Source organism: Myotis myotis, unplaced genomic scaffold (genome assembly GCF_014108235.1).
Source record: "Myotis myotis isolate mMyoMyo1 unplaced genomic scaffold, mMyoMyo1.p scaffold_m19_p_13, whole genome shotgun sequence".
Taxonomy (NCBI): Eukaryota; Metazoa; Chordata; class Mammalia; order Chiroptera; family Vespertilionidae; genus Myotis; species Myotis myotis.
The window spans coordinates 13,499,631-13,519,773 of NW_023416317.1; the positions used below are offsets into that span (position 1 = coordinate 13,499,631).

At 51.9% G+C, this 20,143-nt stretch overlaps 1 protein-coding gene across 10 annotated transcripts in view; it reads right to left on the reverse strand.

Moving 5' to 3' along the window:
* FLNB (filamin B) overlaps positions 1-20,143 on the reverse strand; it is a 138,464-nt gene that overhangs the window by 16,380 nt on the left and 101,941 nt on the right. For 6 of the 10 annotated variants that reach the window (XR_004971462.1, XR_004971463.1, XM_036331781.1 and 3 more), the window contains 14 exons: positions 19,745-19,934; positions 17,709-17,956; positions 15,156-15,227; positions 14,337-14,439; positions 13,551-13,691; positions 10,469-10,597; positions 9,569-9,742; positions 8,528-8,686; positions 8,034-8,237; positions 6,642-6,794; positions 6,412-6,534; positions 3,981-4,247; positions 3,227-3,364; positions 1,378-1,493 (listed from right to left, as the gene is read on the reverse strand). Coding sequence is in view for 8 of the 10 variants with exons in the window: in XM_036331781.1 (XP_036187674.1) it covers positions 1,378-1,493; positions 3,227-3,364; positions 3,981-4,247; positions 6,412-6,534; positions 6,642-6,794; positions 8,034-8,237; positions 8,528-8,686; positions 9,569-9,742; positions 10,469-10,597; positions 13,551-13,691; positions 14,337-14,439; positions 15,156-15,227; positions 17,709-17,956; positions 19,745-19,934 (2,217 nt within the window). In the remaining 2 variants the exon portion in view is untranslated. The remainder of the gene's footprint in view (positions 1-1,377; positions 1,494-3,226; positions 3,365-3,980; positions 4,248-6,411; positions 6,535-6,641; positions 6,795-8,033; positions 8,238-8,527; positions 8,687-9,568; positions 9,743-10,468; positions 10,598-13,550; positions 13,692-14,336; positions 14,440-15,155; positions 15,228-17,708; positions 17,957-19,744; positions 19,935-20,143) is intronic. The other 4 variants (XM_036331777.1, XM_036331780.1, XM_036331779.1 and 1 more) reach the window with 2 other exon arrangements.

Consider the following 20,143-nt stretch of genomic DNA (forward strand, 5'->3'; position numbering starts at 1 on the left):
GAGGATTCCTGCAGATCAGCCCCCTTTGGACAGAACCATGACGTTACCTGAATCCGTTTGCCGCTAAATCCTCAAGAGGGAGATAAACACCTCGGAAGATCCGAATAAAACCTTCCAGGTGCGTGAAGGCAGCTGTCTGCCCTCCACAAGCGCTGGGTTTACCTCCCTCCCTCGGCTTTAGTGAAGTCGGCACAAAAGGAACTTCTGTTAAGAAGCCTTTAAATGAAACACAAGAAAAACATCTGCACCACGGCAACCAGTGGGCACCCCGGTTCTCTCCAGATGAGGCCTCTTCAATCTGGATGGTGATCCTGGCTGGGGCTCTGTCATGTTGGGAACAACTAGCAGTACCGATGCCCCTCGGGGTGAGGTGGAAATCTCAAAAATAAACCACGTGTAGGGACTAGATCCAGTGATATCGCCCGTCTGAGATATGAGACTGGGTTTTAATCAATCCAGGATTTTCAAGGACTTGGGGGCCGTGGAAGACTATTTAGAAGGCCCTTTAACCAGAAAGCATACTTTGAGATTCTGGTGCTACTGCACAATTGAACTGCTGCTACTCCTGGTTCAGACACCTCATTACTTTTCAGTGTCCTGAGCAAAGATGCAAAGCATCTCCCAATGGTTCTTAGTTTGGCTGAAGGCCCCTATGCAACCTTGAATTCAGTGACCTGTTTAAGACAGGAGAAAAGTTGCATTTCCTGGCATTGCAATAGGTGGGACTATGCACCCACCTGCCACAATGCCAAGGTGGGGATTAAGGGGGCCACAGTTAAGACCTCATGTTCTGGAACCACAAGACCTCACTGTGCCTCATGCTATCTGGTTTCTGGTAGCCATAAGCTCTCTGTACCTCAGTTTTTCCGTCTTTAAAATGGGGTCAAGAGAAGCCCACTCACCAGGCTGTTGAAAGGGTTTAATAAGGTAACACTGACCAAGTTCTTAGCAAGGTGCCCAGCACACGTATTATAAATAACTCATCATAATAAAATAAAACACAATGGACTTCCTTGAGGAAAAAGAAGCCAGTAACTGCAGGCTACACATCACTGGAGTGTTAGCTTTGTTTTGAAAGCTCTCCTTAGCCCTTAACCAACTATTAATGGGCCTCCTTTGTTTCTCTTGAATAAATATTTAAGAAACAAACTTGTCCCCAAACACTGAGCTGTTTTATTGACTGTGGCTCTGTTTTGTTCCCTCAACTGTCTCCTGTCCTAACCGAGTGGGGAGCTGACTCTGCCAAGAGAACGGAAACATCTGTGGTCAAAATGGGCTGGGACCCTCAGCACCGACAGGGATTGAAGCGGCCTTGGGAGTCCAGGGTCTCACTGGCTGGCCTGTGGCCAAGGACATGGATGCTTCCTTGCGTCTCACCTGAAGGCTCATAACAGTGAGGCGGCGGGCGTCGTCCGAGGGCGCGATGACCGGCACCAGGTAGGGACTTTCAGGGATGTGCTCATCGTTAAACTTGATAGACACCTCGTAGTTACCTGTGGGGACAAGAAAGTCCCATCATTTCAGAGATTCAGGAAGGCGGTGACAGTGAGGCCTCCTGTGAAAATGCCTTCAGAGAGACCCTGCCCTCCTCCATGGCCTCGCCGATCGGTTTAGGGCCGGTTGCCTGGCTCAGGCAGGGCCAACATGGAGGGCAAGGGTAGAGATTCTGAACTTGAGTCCTCAGGGTCCCCCAAAGGGCCTCTGTAGAGAACGCAGGAGATCCGTAAGACCTGAACGGCGAAAAAATTACATCTTTGCTTTCACTAAACCTCTAGCTGATATTTAGCATTTCCTTTCTTTAGAAATGTTAACAAGAAACCACAGCACATTAAAAGTACTTGTGACAGCCCAGCTGGTGTGGCTCAGTGGTTGAGCATCGACCTATGAACCAGGAGGTCATGATTTGATTCCTGGGCAGGGCACATGCCTGGGTTGTGGGCTCAATTCCCAGTGGGAGGCATGCAGGAGGCAGCTGATCAATGATTCCCTCCCATCATTGATGTTTCTACCTCCCTGAAGTCAATAAAAATATGTTAAAAAAAAAAAAAAAGTACTTGTGACTTTGTCACCAACAAGGTTCACAGATACTTTCATATCATTTTACAGTTTTACATATACCTTGACATCTCATTTATACTCATCACTATTTTGAAATTAAGGTAGTCACCCAATTTTTTTTGAAATTAGGGTAGTCACCCAATTTTAGATTTAATGTATCAATGAAGACATGCATACCTTGATATATTACATATTTGTTCCTGTAAGATTCTGATAACTGCATTTTGATATAATTGATTTTTATTATAATCCAACTAGTGCCCTGGTGCATGGATTTGTGCACATTGAAAGGAAATTAATTAGAAGGTGGCCAGTGGGGTGGGACTGGGAGAGAAGGGCCAGATATGCCCTGGAGCCAACCTCCTGTGGTCCCTCCTGGGCCGGCCGCACCTGAGGTGCTGCCGCGGCTCAAAGGGCATCTGCAGAGTGAGAAGGGTCCCTCCGGTAGGTGGGGTCCCTCAGCCTGGCCTGCAGGGATCGGGCCGAAACCGGCTCTCCGACATCCCCCAAGGGGTCCTGGATTGAGAGAGGGTGGTTCTTGGGTGACACACTCTGGAATCAGGCTCCCTCCTCTTTGGTTCCAGGTGCATCACCCGAGAACCGTTGCTGCCAAGTCACCGCAGCTCGGCAGCTCCTGCACTGAGCGTCTGCCCCCTGGTGGTCAGTGCATGTCATAGCTACCTGTTGGACAGTTGGACAATTGCTTAGCCTTTTATATATATAGATGTAATTAATAGTTAATAACACATATAGATGTTTTATGTGTTTCAAAACGATGTCCCCATAGGCTTTAGATGCCAGAGGAGTTCATGGTATGAAACGTAGAGGACCCTGCTCCAGGGAGGGCAGATACCAGGTAAAACCCCTCTTCTGGGCAGTCCCACAGGCCAGTGGCCGAGGTTGGGCACAGAGGTTGGTCAATAGCAAGAATGAGCAGCTGAATGAAGCCCGAAGCAGACAGGCTGAGGGAGAAAGACAGACAATGAGAACTAGAATTCCTGCCCCTTGGAGGCCTGGCTGCATTTCTGCCCCTGGATTTCTAGGCAGCGTTCCACATGCCCGTAGAGATCAACTCCTTTTACTTGAGCTCACTCCACAGGTTTCTGCTCCTCACCCCCGAACCACCCCCAATCAAAGAAAAGTCTTGAGTTGGCTCCTGAATACATACCAGGCTCTTGGGCAATATAAGACACACCGCACGACCCATTTTTATGGTCGTCAAATGTGATCTCAGCCTTGCTGGGGCCTTCAACAGCGATGGAGAGGCCCCCCGCGCCGGCCTCCCGGGTCCAGATGCTGAACTCGGCTGAGACAGAGAAACACCTGGTTAGTGGCGGGGTGTGGCTGAGGCCCCTCCTGCCCAGCCCTGAAACGCTGGTCACTCTCATTCACAGGCCGTTTCTCTCCCTGGCCCCAGCAGCACCCAGGCAAAGGCACTGCGTGTCTCCTAGGTCCCACCCATGACGACACAAAGTTCGCGGGCATCTTTTGAACACACCCACGCCAAGCCAGAGAGAGAGAGCATGTTTAGTTTTGTTCCCACAGGCCTCCCCACCAGCACCCACCACTGAAGGCACCTTCACAGTGGGCTTTGTAGAAACCTAGCATGTTCCACAGAACATCAGCCCTGCAGGCTGCTCTGCAAAGAGCCCCAGTCTTCCGCTCCCCTCTGCTCCAAGGTGCACCACACACAGTAACTGATGACAGGCTCCTGCCGTCACAGGTTGCCCACCGGGTCAACGAGCAGTTGCCGAATGAATTTAGCCAGAGAAGCCTCATTGTAAAGAATGCCCCTTAATACCACCCATCAGAATCTCACACACACAGTCGTCTCCTCAGAACAGGGTGAGGAGTGCAAGGTGCTCACACCACCAGCTGAGCCCTTACTCTCTCCTCAAGGAAAAAGCCTGCCGATCGCTCACCTGGAACTCCTGCTTCTCCCCTCTCCAGGCCGGGGCCTCCTGCCCGGACCTTGTGGGCGCCGCCCTCGCCCAGCGGCCCCACAGTGAACTGGAAGGGGCTGCCGGTCACGTGCTGGCCGCGGTACTTGACGCTGACTGTATGCACGCCCATCTCCTGGGGCACAAACCGAACACAGTGCGAATTCTTCCCCACGGGCACAATCTCTGCTTCCGTCACGCGGCCGGAGGGGCTGGTGACGTGGGCCGACATGTCGCTGCTGTCGATTTCTGAGAGGGAATGAGAGGTGGGGGGAAGGAGAAGAGTTAGAGTGCGGGCCCAGCAGAACAGGACGTGCAGGGCAAGCAGCAGAGGGACAGGCGGGTGCAGCGTGGGGTGTGGGGTGCGCAGTTTGGACGCCTGCCCTCCTGTCTCCCTTAAGTCCCGGGGGGCTGTGGCCAGCAGGGAAAGAGCCAGGCCCTTCCAGGCACCAGTGCAAAGAGCATCCTAGGGGCCCTGAGCACGTTCACAGCCTTGCTGGCCGGAGTGAATGCCACACGTCAGTTTCAAACCAGTGCCTGAGCTGACAGTTACAGCACATAAAGACAAAAACTCCGACAGCGCAGATGTTCCTAAGCCGGAGCCGACACGTGGCCATCGTCATGCTCATAGGGGCAGAAAACACAAGCGGTGCCATCCCTCCTCTCACGGAGCCTTGGCATTTCTTCTCGGCAACAAGACGAAATGCGTTTAGGGGAAAAGGTGAACGAACACGCGCCAGTCCCTGCAGCCAATGGGAAACCATGCGTGAGCAGAGCTCCGAGCAAACCCAAGACCAGACGCCACGCTGCAGAAGAGCGACGCTTTGGGTCACCCCACCGCGAAGCAGACCATGTCTGCTTTGTCCGAGGGCTCGTGCCATGCCAAGGGCTGTGCCTGCACTGACACGGTGGACACGGGCACGCCACATGCTGGTGACCGAGTAATGCCATCACCTAGAGCCACGCGAAACTGCACCCTCCAGCCCTACGGGACCTGGGCCGAGCAGCGAGGACTGTGAGCACTGAGGACAGAGAAAGGGAGGGAGGCTGAGGACAGGGTCCCCCCACAGGCCTGGGTCCGAGGACACCTGGCAGCTGGTGAGCCGTCCTCCGTTCTAACTGACGGAAGAGAACCGTTCAGGCAACGAGGGGAAGAGTGAGTCTCACCGAGTCCTCTGGTGCCAAGTCACTGAAAAGGGTGAAAAGGAGTCAAGAGCCAGAGAAGCCTAGAGAGAAAGGGTAACTGTCCACATCACACAAAGATAAGACACCCAGAGGCAGAGGGAACAGATAATTTGCAAAACGAGCGGAGTAAAGCAAAGGAAGGCCGTCCCTTCACCAGTGAGCAGGGAAGTGAAGCGCAACCCTGGACACCATATTTTTCCATCTGATTGATCCAAGTGAGAGGGAACACCAGTGCCCCATGCTGGTAAGAAATAGGGAAACGGGCACCAATTCACGGTCCGGAGGGCAGCTGGCAAGGCATCGCAGCATCTGAGACACAGCGGCCCAGCAGTCCCACGCGATGTGACCCCAGCCTGGCACAGCGGCCCACGGCACAGATCACTGACTGCAGGAGCTGAGGCACAGACGTTGGGTGCGTGTGAAATGAGAAAACCCAGTGAAGGGTGGGGCGCCCAGACACGAAATGCAGTCCTGTGGAACTTTATGGTCACGACCCAGCTCTGTTCAAGGGGTCCTGTCTGGACACCAAAGTAATGAGGCTGCTACCACATTCACACATGACTGGTGCCTACACAGGAAGAACCCGTCAAATATTGCTCAGTGGGCAGAGCAAAGCTACGCGACATACTAGGGAAGATGGGAACCCCGTGCAGAAAGGGCCCCTCGCCAGTCCAGGACATGAGGGTCATCTGGAGACTAGCTGGTCCGTCCCACAGAACCTGGGCAACCAGAGGCTCAGCACGTGCCAGCTGCGGGCAGGGGAGCCTTGGCGCCTTCCCTTTGGGGGGATTTCTTTAGAGGCCGACCCTGGGCCACATTTCAGAAAGACTACGGCTGTTTGCTGACTAATTTGGCCCCATGGGGAACAATTTCCAGTTTTAGGAACGAAGGAGATGAATGGGAATTAGAAGGTGCTGCTGGGATGACGTCTCTTTAAAACTTCCAGACACTGGCATCAGCAAGGCCAGATCTCTCACCGAGGTTATTCTATTCGACAAAAACTAAATGAAAAGTCTAAGAGCGTATCTAATTCCCCCCAGGGGATGCAACAAAGCCATTTTCATTTGGAAGAAGAAAAAGATAGCAGGTAAACAGATTTATTTTTCCTGAATGGGCCTCTGTGAAAATAAGTATTAAAAACACTATTATAACTGAAATTTTAAAAGTAAGTCACCCATAGTGGCCCCCCCACCCCTCCCGCCCTGATCCATGAGCCCCTCCTGCTCACCTGGGATTTTCAGGTTCAGGTCGCAGATGCTCCCGACAGTGGCCACAGATGGGGCTCGGCTGGTACGGGTGATGCTTTCCTTCACTCTCCCCTCCCCACTGATCTTCACGGTAAACGGGCTCCCTGCAAGAACCGAGAGGGTCTACGTGAGCAACCCAGAGGCCGAGGTAGAGCCCAGCCCTTACAGAAAACAAGCAGCGGGCAGAGAGGGCAGAGGGGGCCATGCGTACCGGGCACGTGCTCGTCGGCGAACTTGGTAGAGACGATGTAAACCCCAGGCACGGTGGGGAAGTAGGAGACCTTGCAGGTGCCGTCCTCCAGGTCCTCCGTCTGGATGTCGACTTTGCTGGGGCCTTCCACCGCCAGGGATATGCCACCGTAACCTGCGACACGGAGCCAGGGGCTGTTCTGACAGCAACTCATTTGGAAGGGGGAGCTCGGTGCATGCAGAGCGGACATCTGACCCCGGAAACTCATACTGCCATTTCCAGAGAGCAAAAAGAAAGTCACTGTGGCCCTAACCGGTTTGGCTCAGTGGATAGAGCATCAGCCTGCGGACTCAAGGGTCCCAGGTTCGATTCCGGTCAAGGGCATGTACCTTGGTTGCGGGCACATCCCCTGTAGAAAGTGTGCAGGAGGCAGCTGATTGATGTTTCTCTCTCATCGATGTTTCTAACTCTCTATCCCTCTCCCTTCCTCTCTGTATAAAATCAATGAAATATATTTAAAAAAAAGAAAGTCGCTGCAATCCCTGCTGCAGACAGCCCCCGGCAGAGGAGCTGGTTCAAGGCTCTGAGAAGTCCTGCAGTGGAACAACCTGCTGAACAGGACTCTGACCACAGGACCATTTTCTGGAGGAGGATGTCCTACGTCCCTCGGAGCACCTGTCCTGCAGAACCCACCGGGGAAAACACTGCCCACACGCCTCCAAGAACGGCATGTGCTGCCTCGAGGGCTCATCGCCAGCCACCGGCCTGAACATTTGAACTTTTAAGCTGTCCTGGATCTCTAGCCAGGGGACCACGAAGACAGCAGATATGAAGGTTTAACAACACGAGCATCTGCCCATCAGGACCAGAAATTGCCCAGCCCTTTCCCCCAGGACTATGGCTTTGTCTGGGAGTCACCAATTCAGCCATCACTCAAGAAGGCGAAGATGAAGGCGCTGGCTGTGGCATTAGGTTGAGGAGGCCCAGACTACTCAAACCATCTCAGAGAGGAAACGGGAAGAGATTCATCATTTCCATGAAAGCACTGTGAGCAGAACACGGTCCTGGCCAGCTGGCCCAACAGCCTTTGCCGGGGATGAGTCCAAGAGACCTGGGGAGCTGAGAGCAGGGTCGGGAGTACAGATAACGAGAGAGAGAGATCTGGGAGTTGTAGTGGCTCTGGGTTCAAACGCCAGAAGCAGGAGGCTGTTGACCCCTGTGAGCCTCAGGTTCTTCATTTAGAAAACAAGACAGCACCTACTTTCCCGGTGGTCATGGGGCTTACGCAATAATGCAGGTATAAGGACAGACAGTCTGAAGGATGTTCAGAAAGAAAAGGGAGTTGATAGGATGAAAACATGAAGAAGCTTGAGCAAAAAGCCCCGGGCCTTTCGCCTGGGACCACCCACAGACCTGCATCTCGTGTGTCCACGATGAACTCCGACATCTCGAAAGTCCGGCCTTCTGACAGGCCTCGGCCGTAGACTTTGGCTCTGCGGGCATCACCGATCTCGGACTGGACCACCATGATGGACACGGGACTGTTGGCCACGTGGTTGCCATTCTTCTTGATGCTGACCAGGTGTTCACCCACCTCCCGGGGGATGAAGGAGATGCCTGGACCGGGCACACATCAGGGTTTGTAAGAGGAGGGACAGGGGATGAAGGAGAGGAGCTGGGAGGCAGACACACTCGCAGGAATGGACATATGACTCCCTAACTTCCTGGCTACCCCAGAGTGTATGTAAGGGTGGTCAATCTCGCAACACGGAAACGCACTCACGTGACCCAGCAGGCTTATCATATCACACTCCAGGGCGCTACCTACTTCCCCCGAAAGGACCGAAGGAATCCCCATCTCCCACCAAAGGCTCCCAGCTCAGTCCAGGAAGGCAGCCCGGGCTCACCGATGTGGTTATTGGGCAGCCTCTTCAGGAGACAGGGCTCGTCACGGCCGGATGGGGCCTTAATGCTGGCCGTCAGCGTGCTGAGGTCGGTCTCGCTGATGTCCAGCAGGAAGTCGGCGGCAGAGCCCAACTTCACCTGAGAGCACCGTCTGCTGTCATCTGAGAAACACCCCCCAAATACAGCCCGTCACACGTGGTCACCCGCGCTCCGCAGCCTTCACCCCACATGTCGTTTACAGATGAACAGCCTGAAGCAGTTACCGAAGTTAAGTGAAAAAGCATGCCTCATGGACCTAATCAAAATGAATGACTTCTACTTATGCCTGGTGAAGGGAAGGCCAGATGCTGGCAGGAGCTGGAGCCTGAGTCCTCACAGACCACTTCTTAAATGAGTCTTTGCCGGTGAAGGCATCTGCCACCTGCATGCCATCCCCTTGGGCATTTCCCAGGTAAACTCTCATCCTGCTCCGCACAGGGCTGCTGGCTGCTTCGCACAGGCCTGAACAACTCAGGGGCAAGGCCTTCGCCCTGTGCATCTTCTTTATGACCCACCGAGCGCAGGATCCGAACACAGCGAGCACACAGGTGAGCGGCAGGCCTCTGAGTCAGATAACCTCAATCTGCACCCTAGAGTACCCACTTGGAAACCTGGCTGAGCACTATCTCTCCAAGCCTCTGTTCTCCCATCTGTAAAATGGGAGAGAATAATTATCTAGCAGTGATGCAGAGGGGCATCGGTGAGCCCACATATTGGTGCAATAAGTATTATTTGCATGCCTCTATCTGGGGGCCTTCCATTTGTAGGAGTCAGACTGGACAAAATGATTACCCTCCAAATGTGAGTGCTTTTCCCTGGACTACCAGCTGAGGGGGGATTAGCCTGTCCAAAGTTGGCCTTGCACCCCCAGTTTCTCCCCAGTGAGTCTCTGTGAAACCTAAACCCAGGCACCTAGACTGCTGCCCCTGGTCTGACGCGGAGACAGGCTGCCGGGGTGGCCAGGCCTCCCACGAGGAAGCCCCCAGCAGGTCAGGCAACCCTACCTGTGATCTTGGCGGTGAAGGGGCTGCCAGGGATGTGCTTGTCATTGTACTTGACCAGAATGCTGTAGTCGCCTGGCAGGGTGGGCAGGTAAGTCACTGTGCACGTCCCGTCTTTGTTGTCAATGCAGCTGATCTCGGCCTTCGAGGGCCCCTCGATAGCCAAGTCCAGACCCCCTGTGAATGGGAGCAGGGAGGGCGGGCCATCAGGGAGGGTTCCCTTCTTCCCACACGGACAGCAACTCCTCCAGGGCAGCCCTGAGGTCGGGAGCGCCAGACTGGCACAGGCCATGTGAGCCGCGGGCAAGGGGCATAGGTCAGAACTAAGGGACTATGGCACCACACCCCCCCTCCGAGTTCTTCGCTTATGCCTGGTGAAGGGAAGACCAGATGCTGGCCCCGAAGTCACCCCGAAGGTCTCACTGCTCTTCGGAATGTGCGGACGAGAAAGGGCTGGAGCCCCACACGTCAACCGCACATATGGAAGCGTCACACACACTGCCATGGAGGCCATGTGGAGATCCATGAGAAACACAGATTTTAAAATCTCCACAAAGACAATGCACATGCACCCAGAGCCAAATAACTCATGTGGTCCCGCGGATACACGTACATGTGCAAAAAGAACAAAACCAAAAACGTCATCAACCAAAACACTTAAATTTCAGGCAAATCACATAAAGCAGCTCACAGCGTGGATCTGATTTCAATCAGAACCCCAGGAACTTCAAAAAGTCCTGTTTTGGGTGGAAGACAGAGCAGCTGTGCCTGAGATTTACATGAAACAAAAAAGATAAACACTACTACCCAACAGCCTTCTTTTTAAAAGCTGCCCTGGGATCGTGCCCGCTGGATTCTCAAAGGGGAAGCTGAAAGCATACAGCCACACACACGTCACAGTACCTTCTCCTGCATCCTCAGTGACGATGGTGAAGGTGGCGGTTTTGTTGGCCACTCCGTACACCAGCCCCGGACCGTAAGCAGAAACGCTCCCGCTGTTGGGGTAGTTCACGTAGAACTGCAGCGGGCTCTCTGGGTGTGCAAAGAACACAAACAAAATGGACTCAGTGCGGGGGAATGCATACCTCGGACAGCAGTGCTCACCTTCCTCTAACGCAGTAGTTCCCAACCTTCTGGCCCTTTAAATACAGTTCCTCATGCTGTGACCCAACCATAAAACTATTTTCGTGGCTACTTCATAACTGTCATGTTGCTACTGTTATGAATCGTCATGTAAATATCTGATATGCAGGATGGTCTTAGGTGACTCCTGTCAAAGGGTCGTTCGCCCGCCAAAGGGGTCGCGACCCACAGGTTGAGAACCGCTGCTAACCGCAGGCAGGTGTGGCGTCTCCCACGCAGAGGCAGGACGTGCACTGAGCCTCTGCTGGAGATCACCATGCTAGGACACCAGCGGCGTCTACCACTATCGCTCCTTCAATGTTACACAAGAAAAACAATCGTAAGACTGCCCCGGAGGAGAGGGGCGCTGAATAAAACAGGGGAGTCCGGCCCAAGGTGACCAGTTAGGACAGGGGTGGGGAGCCTTTTTTCTGCTGAGGGCCATCTGGATATTTATAACACCATTCTCAGGCCACGCAACATTATCGACGTAAAGAATTAGCCCACTCTATTTGGTCACACATTTAATGAACTCACCCTTGATGCCTTGGGAGGGCCAGGCCAAATGATTTTGTGGGCCATGGGCTGGGCGTTCCCCTCTCCCGAATTCGGAGGAAACGGCCAACCATGTGAAGAAATGACCCACTACCAGAGGGAGCACAGCTGGAAAGGTCTTTTGGGAAGGCAAAATGTAAGGCCCTCTAAGCCCACCCCACACTATGTGGGACTTTATCCCACTGTGGTCCTCTCTACCTACTCTCCCCCGCCCTCTCGCCCCCACACACACCCCAGCCCCCCCACTCCCCACCCCAGCCCCATGCAAGCACTTCCATTTCCACAGTGGCCAGATGCAAATTCGGAAGACCAGAGCTGGCTTCCGAATAGGGGGCTGGCTAAATAGACAAGGCTCTCCTCTCAGGTCATTAAAGAATGAGGGAGCCTGTATGCCCTAACTTGTGTTGCATTAAAAAGAGAAAAGGAAAAGTTGCTCTATAATATTAATATCATTATCCCATTCCTTTAAAAACAAAACAGAACAAAATTATAGGCATGTTTGTAGGTACCAAGAGAAACATCCGTACACAGAACAGCAGGGAGGTAAGAGGAAGTGGGAGAAAGACATTTTTTTTTTTTTTTTTACTTTCTCTACATCTGCATCTTTGGGGTATTTAAATAGAAGCAGATAACACATAGTTGCTTTGAACAAATATTATGCCCAGATATACACATAAACTACAGCAAACATCAAACTGGGAGAAGTATTTGCAACTCCTATCACCAACGGCTAATCTCTCCAGTATTGAAATTGCTCCCAGAAACGGACACCACAAAGGGCCAATAATCAAACAGAGAAACCAAGCCGTGGATACGAACGTCCAGTTCACAGAAAAAGGAATACAAATGGTGCTTAAACATTTAGAAAGTTGCTCAATCTCCTTCACAAGAGCAATACAAATAAAGCAACACAGAGAGACTGCTTTTGCAACCATCAGTTTGGCAAAGATCCCAAAACTGGGTAGCATAATCCACTGGCCAATCTGGGGAAAAGCAGGCATCCTCCTCCATCGCTGGAGCGTGTGGGGCTCAGAAGAGCCCCGATGAAAGGCAACTTGGCAAATTCTAGCAACATGATAGATGCCTGTCCCTGTGGCCAGAAACTCCTCCCCATAGAACCACATCTCCCAGGTCCGCCTTTGCCGGTGGGACGTGCTGAATGGGAAAGGCTATGCGCTGTGGCAAAAGGTGGGGCAGAGGCCAACTCTCCTCCGACGGGGGCAATGGTTAACGTGCCACTGTCCACCCAGTGGGCGGGCTCTCTGAAGACGCTCGATTATTTGGACGTGCAAAGCTCTCTTGCCTACACCATTAGATAACGAGGACAAGGACACAATCACGTGTAGAGGATGCTATATTTATGTAAGAAACGAGGAAGGATTAGAAATCTATCTTCCTGTTTGCTTGTAGGGTCTTAAAAATATTCTGAAACCCAACATAGAAAATTAAGAGTCAGAGGGCAAGTGAGGGTTATTATGGGTGGGAAGGAAACCTTTCTCCACATCATTTTTTAAACTATGTGTATGTGGCCCACATGTGTATGGTGTGGCAAAATATTAAATTTAAAAAAAAAGGAGATGTATTTAAGGAATTTTTAAGACATTCCACACAAAAATTTTTAAGAAAAAGAACAAGAATAACACAGTGCTGGATGGTGGACATGAAACCTGAGCTGGTTTTCCTCGTCAAGGGCAGTGTGACAAGAGGGCAGTTGAGCCTGGCCAGCATGGCTCCGTGGCTGAGCGTCAAACTATGAACCCGGAGGTCGCAGTTCGATTCCCAGGCAGGCACATGCCCAGGCTGTAGGCTCGATCGCCAGTGTGGGGCGTGCAGGAGGCAGCCGATCAATGATTCTCTCTCTTCATTGATGTTTCTATCTCTCTCTCCCTCTCCCTTCCTCTCTGAAATCAATAAAAATATATTAAAGAAAAGAAGAAGAAGAAGGCAACTTGTCCTTTACTCACAACCTCCTCCTCCGCCCCAAACCCCCCCGACGCAGGGCTCCGCAGGCCAGGCTGGAAAGTCCCTCAATGCGCCTCACAGTTTCCTTCCAGCTCATCCTTTGGCCAAACTCGAAATCGTGACAAAGACAAACAATCACAGCCCTAAGGGCCTGCATCATCCCTTCTGGAAATCAGCTGGATCTGCTGGGGTCACAGGCCGTTCGGTTTCACAGGGATGCCAACACTCCATTCCCCAACCTGCCACCTGTTTCCCACACAGCTGGGGGCTGTACGTCAGCAAACCTCCCAGAAGCCCAGGCTCCAAGTCCTGGAGCCCCGCAGGGCGTGCGCGGAGCCCGACTCACCGGGGATGTGGCTGCCCATGTACTTGATGTGCATCTCATGGAGCCCCACCTCCGTGGGGGCATATCTGACGGTGACGGTGCCGTCCTTGTTGTCCACAATCTCGGGTGTGGCCGTCTTCCCAGAAGGCATGTGGACCTCTCCTATGAAGCACAGGGAGACAGGGCCGTGAGTACACCTGCGATGCCCCCGGCGAAGCTGCACGGAGGCACAGGTGGCCTTCAGTACAGGCTTTTAGCTCCAAGAACACTCACTGCTGCCTGAAACACCCACGTTCCAGAACAGGAAAACAGACCTGCATGTCCCTTGATTTTGTTCCTTCTGCTCCCACAAAATGCAGCAGCAACTCCTAAGGAAAGGGTTTCCTACTTTGTAAAGATAAGTTAGAACCCTGAACAGGACTTGACTATGAGGAGAGGGTCAGTAGAGCCTCAACTCAAGGAGAAGCCGGCAGTAAGAGGAGGCCGGCAGAGAAAGTGACCGCACAGCAGACCTGTGTCAACACCACCTGGGAAAGTGGGAGACAGAGAGGCAGGAAAAGGGGGAACAGGAACCCAACAGTTGAAGGACTCATGCAAATTATACATGAACCACCTCTTCAGAGGCACACACAGATACACGACATGTTCTGCAATCTCAGGGGCTCATGGCCCCATCCCTAGCACAAGAACCAGGGTGCTGAGATCAAGAACACCCGTCTTGGGGACCGGTGGGACCACCGCCCGTCACCGATTAGGTGAGAGAGTGTGAGCGAGCGAGAATGAGACAGCTTTCATGACAGTGCTTACCAGTGATCTCTCCTTTTCTGACCGCAAACGGAATGACCAAGTCGAAAGGTTTAAAGCCCAGGCCGTTCATGTCACTCACTGGGACATAGGCCTCTTCGGTGACCTAAAAACAGGAAGCAGCGGTCACTGGGTGAAGTGGACAACAGCGTGGGCTAGTGAAGCTACAGGGGGCAGAGCAACTGGGAATTTTGCAAGCCAGTGCAGCCAGGATTTGGGGAGGTGGCGCCCCAGGTGGTATGGGCTTTGTCCAATTGGCCTGGGGCCGGAGCAGAACCCGAGGGTTTGGAGACTTCGTGCCGACCAATTGCTAAAAATGACCAATTGCTAAAAACCAGGAGGCAATTCGCTTGTAAAATTCCCAGAAGCGCCCATGGGAAAGTGGGAAAGTGAGAGACAGAAATGTCTGTGAGTCCCAAGAGGCTCCACCTGGAAAGGTTTAGTTGCTGTGGCCTGGAAAAGAAGGTGTGTTTTAAGTGGCAGAAAGTAGCAGCAGGTGGCTTTCCCTCTGAACAGAAACCAAATGTGCGAGAGTCAGCAGGAGGGCTGAAGACAGCTGTCCCTCTTTCTCTTTAAACAGAGACACACTGCACCGAGCGTGATCAGACGTGACGGTGGGCGATTCGTGGAGCGCAGACGATGACATGATGGGTCTCATTGCAGAGAAAGCAGGGCTCATTGTGATGGACTGATCAGTGGGGGACAGACCAGTGACCAGGACACCCAGAGGGCTTAAGCAATCCCCAGAAGCGGGCTGTAGCTTTTCTGAAATGAAGGCTGAGTAAACACAGAAATGCAAAAAAAGAAGAAAAAAAAGTGTACCCAGGGCCTGAATCCAGGGGAACATGCATTTACCGGTGCCTCCTCCACGGCCGCAACTTCCCCATCTGTGGCCTGGTTGGTGGCAAATGGAGGTTAGTAGGGAGTCTCATTGGAGGGACATTGCTACTCAGTAGGTTCTATGCCCTGAGGGCTGCTTCCTCCCCATCTGCTCATCTTGCACAGCAGAAAGCCTCTCGCTCTGCCTTCTCCCTACCCTTGTGGAGAGCAAGCTGACGTCCTCTCTTTGAATGTCAAATCCACATGCCCTTTGAACCCATGACCCCATTCCTAGGAAGCAGATCTATAGAAATACTAGCAGGAAAGTCCATAGGTAAGCGATGCGTGCAAGTGGTTTTACCAGAGCTGTTTGTGGTCATGAAAACCTGAAGCAACCTAAATGTCCATCTGCAAGGGAGTCGGCTATGTAGATGGTGGGAGTCTGTCCCTTCTGGAGAGCTGGTCAAGTCCGGGGACTTAAGATGGAAGGGCCTCCATGGCACGATGAGGGAAGGAAGCAAGTTGCAAAGCAATGTGCATGGTGTGATCCCGGCACAAAAAAAGATGGGAAACCCTAACACTCGTCGCCTCTGCAGCATGAAACTGGGCAGGTGGTTTCCTATTACTTGGTAAGTGTCTACAGTAGTTCATATTTTAAAAGTCTTTATAAAAATTTTTTAAAAACCAGACTTCATGTCCCTGATCCAACTGACCTAATAAGGGAGGGGTTCCCTCTCCTGCCAAATCAAACAAGCATCGGAAGGCCTCCCTGTGGAGGCAGGCCCACGTGCCCATGCGCACTCCTTCTCGTGTACTTTCTCATCTGCCGAAAGGGAGCTTCACTCACCAAGGCAGCTTGGTGAGCAGCAACATTCGGAACAGCCCTCTCCCCTGCCTCTAGGGGCCTCTCAGATTGGGGACAGTCAGGGACACACTGCCAGGAAGGAAGATCTTTCAATGGCTACGTGATGGCCTCTGAGTCAGGACTTCTCAACAGTGATGAGCAGATAAGCTGCTAGACCCGTGACTTCCTGTGCATGTCTTCTGGTGGTACACAGAATTGAGCCAGCCCACCCAGTCTCCCTATGACATTTGCTGCAAAGGCAGTACTGGGTGTCCGTGGCCTTTTGGCCAAGACTGTAGAGGGAGGCAGGGAATCTACCCAGAAGGAGCCAATGGAAAGAAAGTCAGTGCCCGGAGGTGAGGCTGGAGAAAGCTCGGAGGGGAGAGGGAGACCCAAGCCTGGTCCTGTGGGTGATGCGCGCTTGTGCCGTCAGCTGTGGTTGGGGGCAGTGTGTCCATCCAAAGTATCCTTTGTGCATCCCAGGGTCAAGGGGACATTCATTCCTAATGAGTTTGGTGGCTCCCACTTCAGGTCTCTGCCGTGTCTGCCAAAACGACCCCGCCCGATTCGAGCCAACCAGATAAAACCCGAGATGGGACCCTCCTCTGGGATCAGGACACCAGGTTTCTAGCTGCGTTTCTCCCAGCCCTGAAGGAGAAAAGCACTCCAAACGAGCAGCATCAAAAGTTGGCAAGTGTTTGTATCCTTGAGACGTGAGAGAGCCTCCGGACCTCGGGCACGTTCACAGATAAACAAACGTCGACGGGAAGGGAAAGAGCTGCAACACACGACACACGGTTGGAAGAGAGACTCGGGCTCCCGTTTGAAATGGAGTCTTCATGCCCTTCTCGTGGCTGCAAAAAGTGTGACCCTTGGAGGGGGCTCTGAAGGCTGTGCGTGGGGCCAAGCCACTGAGGCCTATGAGCTTTGCAGCCACGGGTGGCTGCGGCCACGGTCTCAAGGGACACTGGGTGAGGGAGCGCACAGCGCTCAGCAGCTGTCTAGAGCGGGCACTTTGGGCTCCGTGGACTTGAGTCTGACCCCTCCTCCTACAGCTCATTTGTAAAAGGGCCAACGATGCTTGCTTTGAGGGTTAACTGAGCGAATGCTGCTAAGGTGTCTAACTGCTTTCCTGGATGAAGAACCTTAATAACCAGCGAGAAATCTGAAAGTCACTCAGATTGAAAATTAAAGAGCCGTGTCATTCTTTGGCCTAGAAGTGTGTGTATAATGGTTTCTTTTCCCCAGATGTTCCTAGTTTTAAAAGACAAGCTATTTCCCTTCACATGCAAAGTCTGAATCTCTCCAAAGCACAACTGGAGGTCCTCTGAGTCATGAGACACCAAAGTCAAGTCTCTGTCTCCTGAAGACCATGGTGATGGGGGAGCAGGGAGGCGGAGAACAGCAGAATAAAAAAGTATAATGTTCCCCTTATGTTTTTTGTCAGTTTATCTTTCTGAACTGTGCTTAGGCTAGGGCACTGCCTAAGACCCTTAGCATGATGGATACTTGGTAGCTGGTAACATTCCCTAAAAACTCTTAGAGCCAAAGGCTGCCTGGGATCCTAGAGAGTCCCTAAAAGGTCATGACTGCTTAAGAAAAAAAAGCTTTCAAGAAAAAAGTGGAAGGGGATGTGCTAGCCAGGGTTTAACAAATAGCAGCTATTTTGTTTCTGCCAGTAACAGATGCTGCAGAGAAGGGACTTTCCTTACCATGACAGTGAAGGGGCTGTTGGGGATATCCACGCCACCGAAGCGCACGTAGATGACATAGGTGCCTGGCTTAGCAGCCGTGTAGAAAATGTCATAGGTGCCATCCTCATTTTCGATAACGTCGGCCTCAGCCTCAGTGCCGTCCGGGGTCAGAACCGTGCAGGTCACTTTCCCCTTCCCGGCAGTCTTGGCGTCAACCACAAAGCCCACCTCCTCGCCGGTTTTCACAATGGAGGCGATTCCAGGACCTGGAGGAAAGTTCAGGAGGAGAGAAGAGAAGCTTCAGCTGTGGACAGTTACCCTGGAGACCTAAACTCAAATCACACGCTTTTGTGTTGTCTGTATCTATAAACGTTAGACCTTTAACTGCCACCGCATACAGGGATGTTCCAGGAATCACCTGGGAAGGTACTGCTGAAGGGAGCACGTCATCCATTGTTTATTAAATAAGGGATATCTCAGGCTCTGGGTGTCAACCAAATGTTGGATCTGGTCTGCCAGCATTCAAGGGTATGGGATGAAAGTCAACATTCATTAGCAAACATATGTCGGGCATTTTCTTCAGTGCCAGGTACACACAAAGGTGAGCAAAACACAGTTTCTGTTCTTGAAATGCTCATAATATAACAGAGCAGTGGGATGCAGGTCGGGCACAAAGAATGACAGCTCAGCCTGCTGTGGAAGTCCTGAGGGGGAACTAAGTTGCAGGAAAAAAAAAAAATCCTCAATTGTTCTTCAGAGAGGTGTCCTCTAAAAGTTCTATCCCAGGGTTGCCACATTGACAGAGGGCTTCCTGAGAAAAGGGGAAATGGCTGAGTTCTGAAGGGTGGGTGCTTCTGGCTAGGGAAGACGTTCAACCTCGGTCCCTAAACAATGACCAGTCTCTCTTTCTTTTTGTAGATCCCTTTACACAGAATCCACACAACATCAGGGAGTGCAGACAAGTGTAAATTACAAGCACATTGGCAACTCCCCCCCGTCCCCCCCCAACACACACACAGAGAGAGTGGGCAGAAACAACAGGGATAAGAACATGTTGTTCAGACATGAGTAGAAGTCAGACTTTGGAATCCCCTGAATGACAGACCAGGGGTGTGGCCTATAGGAGCTCCCAGGTTAAGCAGAGCATCGTGTCTGTCTGCTCAGGAGTCCGCCTGAGCTAAGGAAGGGAAAACAAGGAGGAAGTCACCTCCTAGTATTACATGCCCTCAGGTTAACAACAATAATCCAGATCTAGCATGTGGCAGACTGGCCACTATTTCAAACTTTCTCAAATTTTGCCATGGGTGGGCCAAACAAGGGCCAAGGCGAGCAATTTACAAGCTTGCCCTGAAAGCCAAAAGATTGTCTCCATTCAAAGCAAGACAAGATAGGAGAGAAATAGAACACATCCAGGGGGCACCTATGTGTAATTTTATTTAAAGAGAAGCAAGTCTGTTTCCTTTGAGACATGGGCATCCATGTGTTAAATCTGCTTGAGGCAGCATCAGAGCTGTAAGAGCTGTTCTTAGAAACGGAAGGACCCACGGACTCCCAATAGTTGTTTCTTAGAAATGGAAGGAACGGTGATGCTCAAATATTCCTGGAGAATTCCCGAGGGACTCAGACATCAGTCCCAAGTGTTGAGGGAAAAACCTAGATGCTTGAATGTGTTTCTCATAATGGCCCGAGGTGATCCTGAATAATTTAACAACTCATGAAAGGCATACATTCGCTGCTTTTCATGGGAGCAGCATTACAGTTATGTCTCAACAAATGCACCCACTTCGAAAATAATACAGTAATTATAGCTTCCACGTGCCTGGCACTGTGCTGTGCATTCTTCACGCCTGACCTCATCTAATCTTTGCTGAAGGGAGCATGTGAAACAGTCTCTGATCCTTAGAAGAGGTTCTTGAATTTAAATGTTGTAAGAAAGATCTTCACTTTAAGTCTGACTGAAGCTCAGAGTGGTTGAGCTTCTTGCCTCGATCACACAGCTATTACGTGGCAGAGAAGGGATAGACCCTGCTTTCAGGCTCTTGGCCTGCACTCACCTGTGGCCAGACACTTGCTGGCATCGCCGGTCTGTGTGGCCCGGATGCGGTAGGGAGACAACGGGATGTCATCCCCCCCATAGGTGACCCCGATCATGTAGCGACCAGTCTTGTCGGGGATGTAGGTGACGGCGTACGTGCCATCTTTATTGTCCTGGACAACGGCTCTTTTGGGTTTTCCCTCTTGGTCCTGTGGAGCACAGAGAAATGCTACTTAGGATGTTGTCCTCAAGACTTAGAAACAATTCATGGAAGACCTTGACACATGTTGCTCACTAATTAGTGCCTCCAGTGGGAGGAGACAGAATTACTGGCTTCACACAACTTGATTTTTTGGTAGGAAGAGGAGAGGTCACAGATCCCTTTAACAACACGATGGACACAATCAATTTGTAGTAA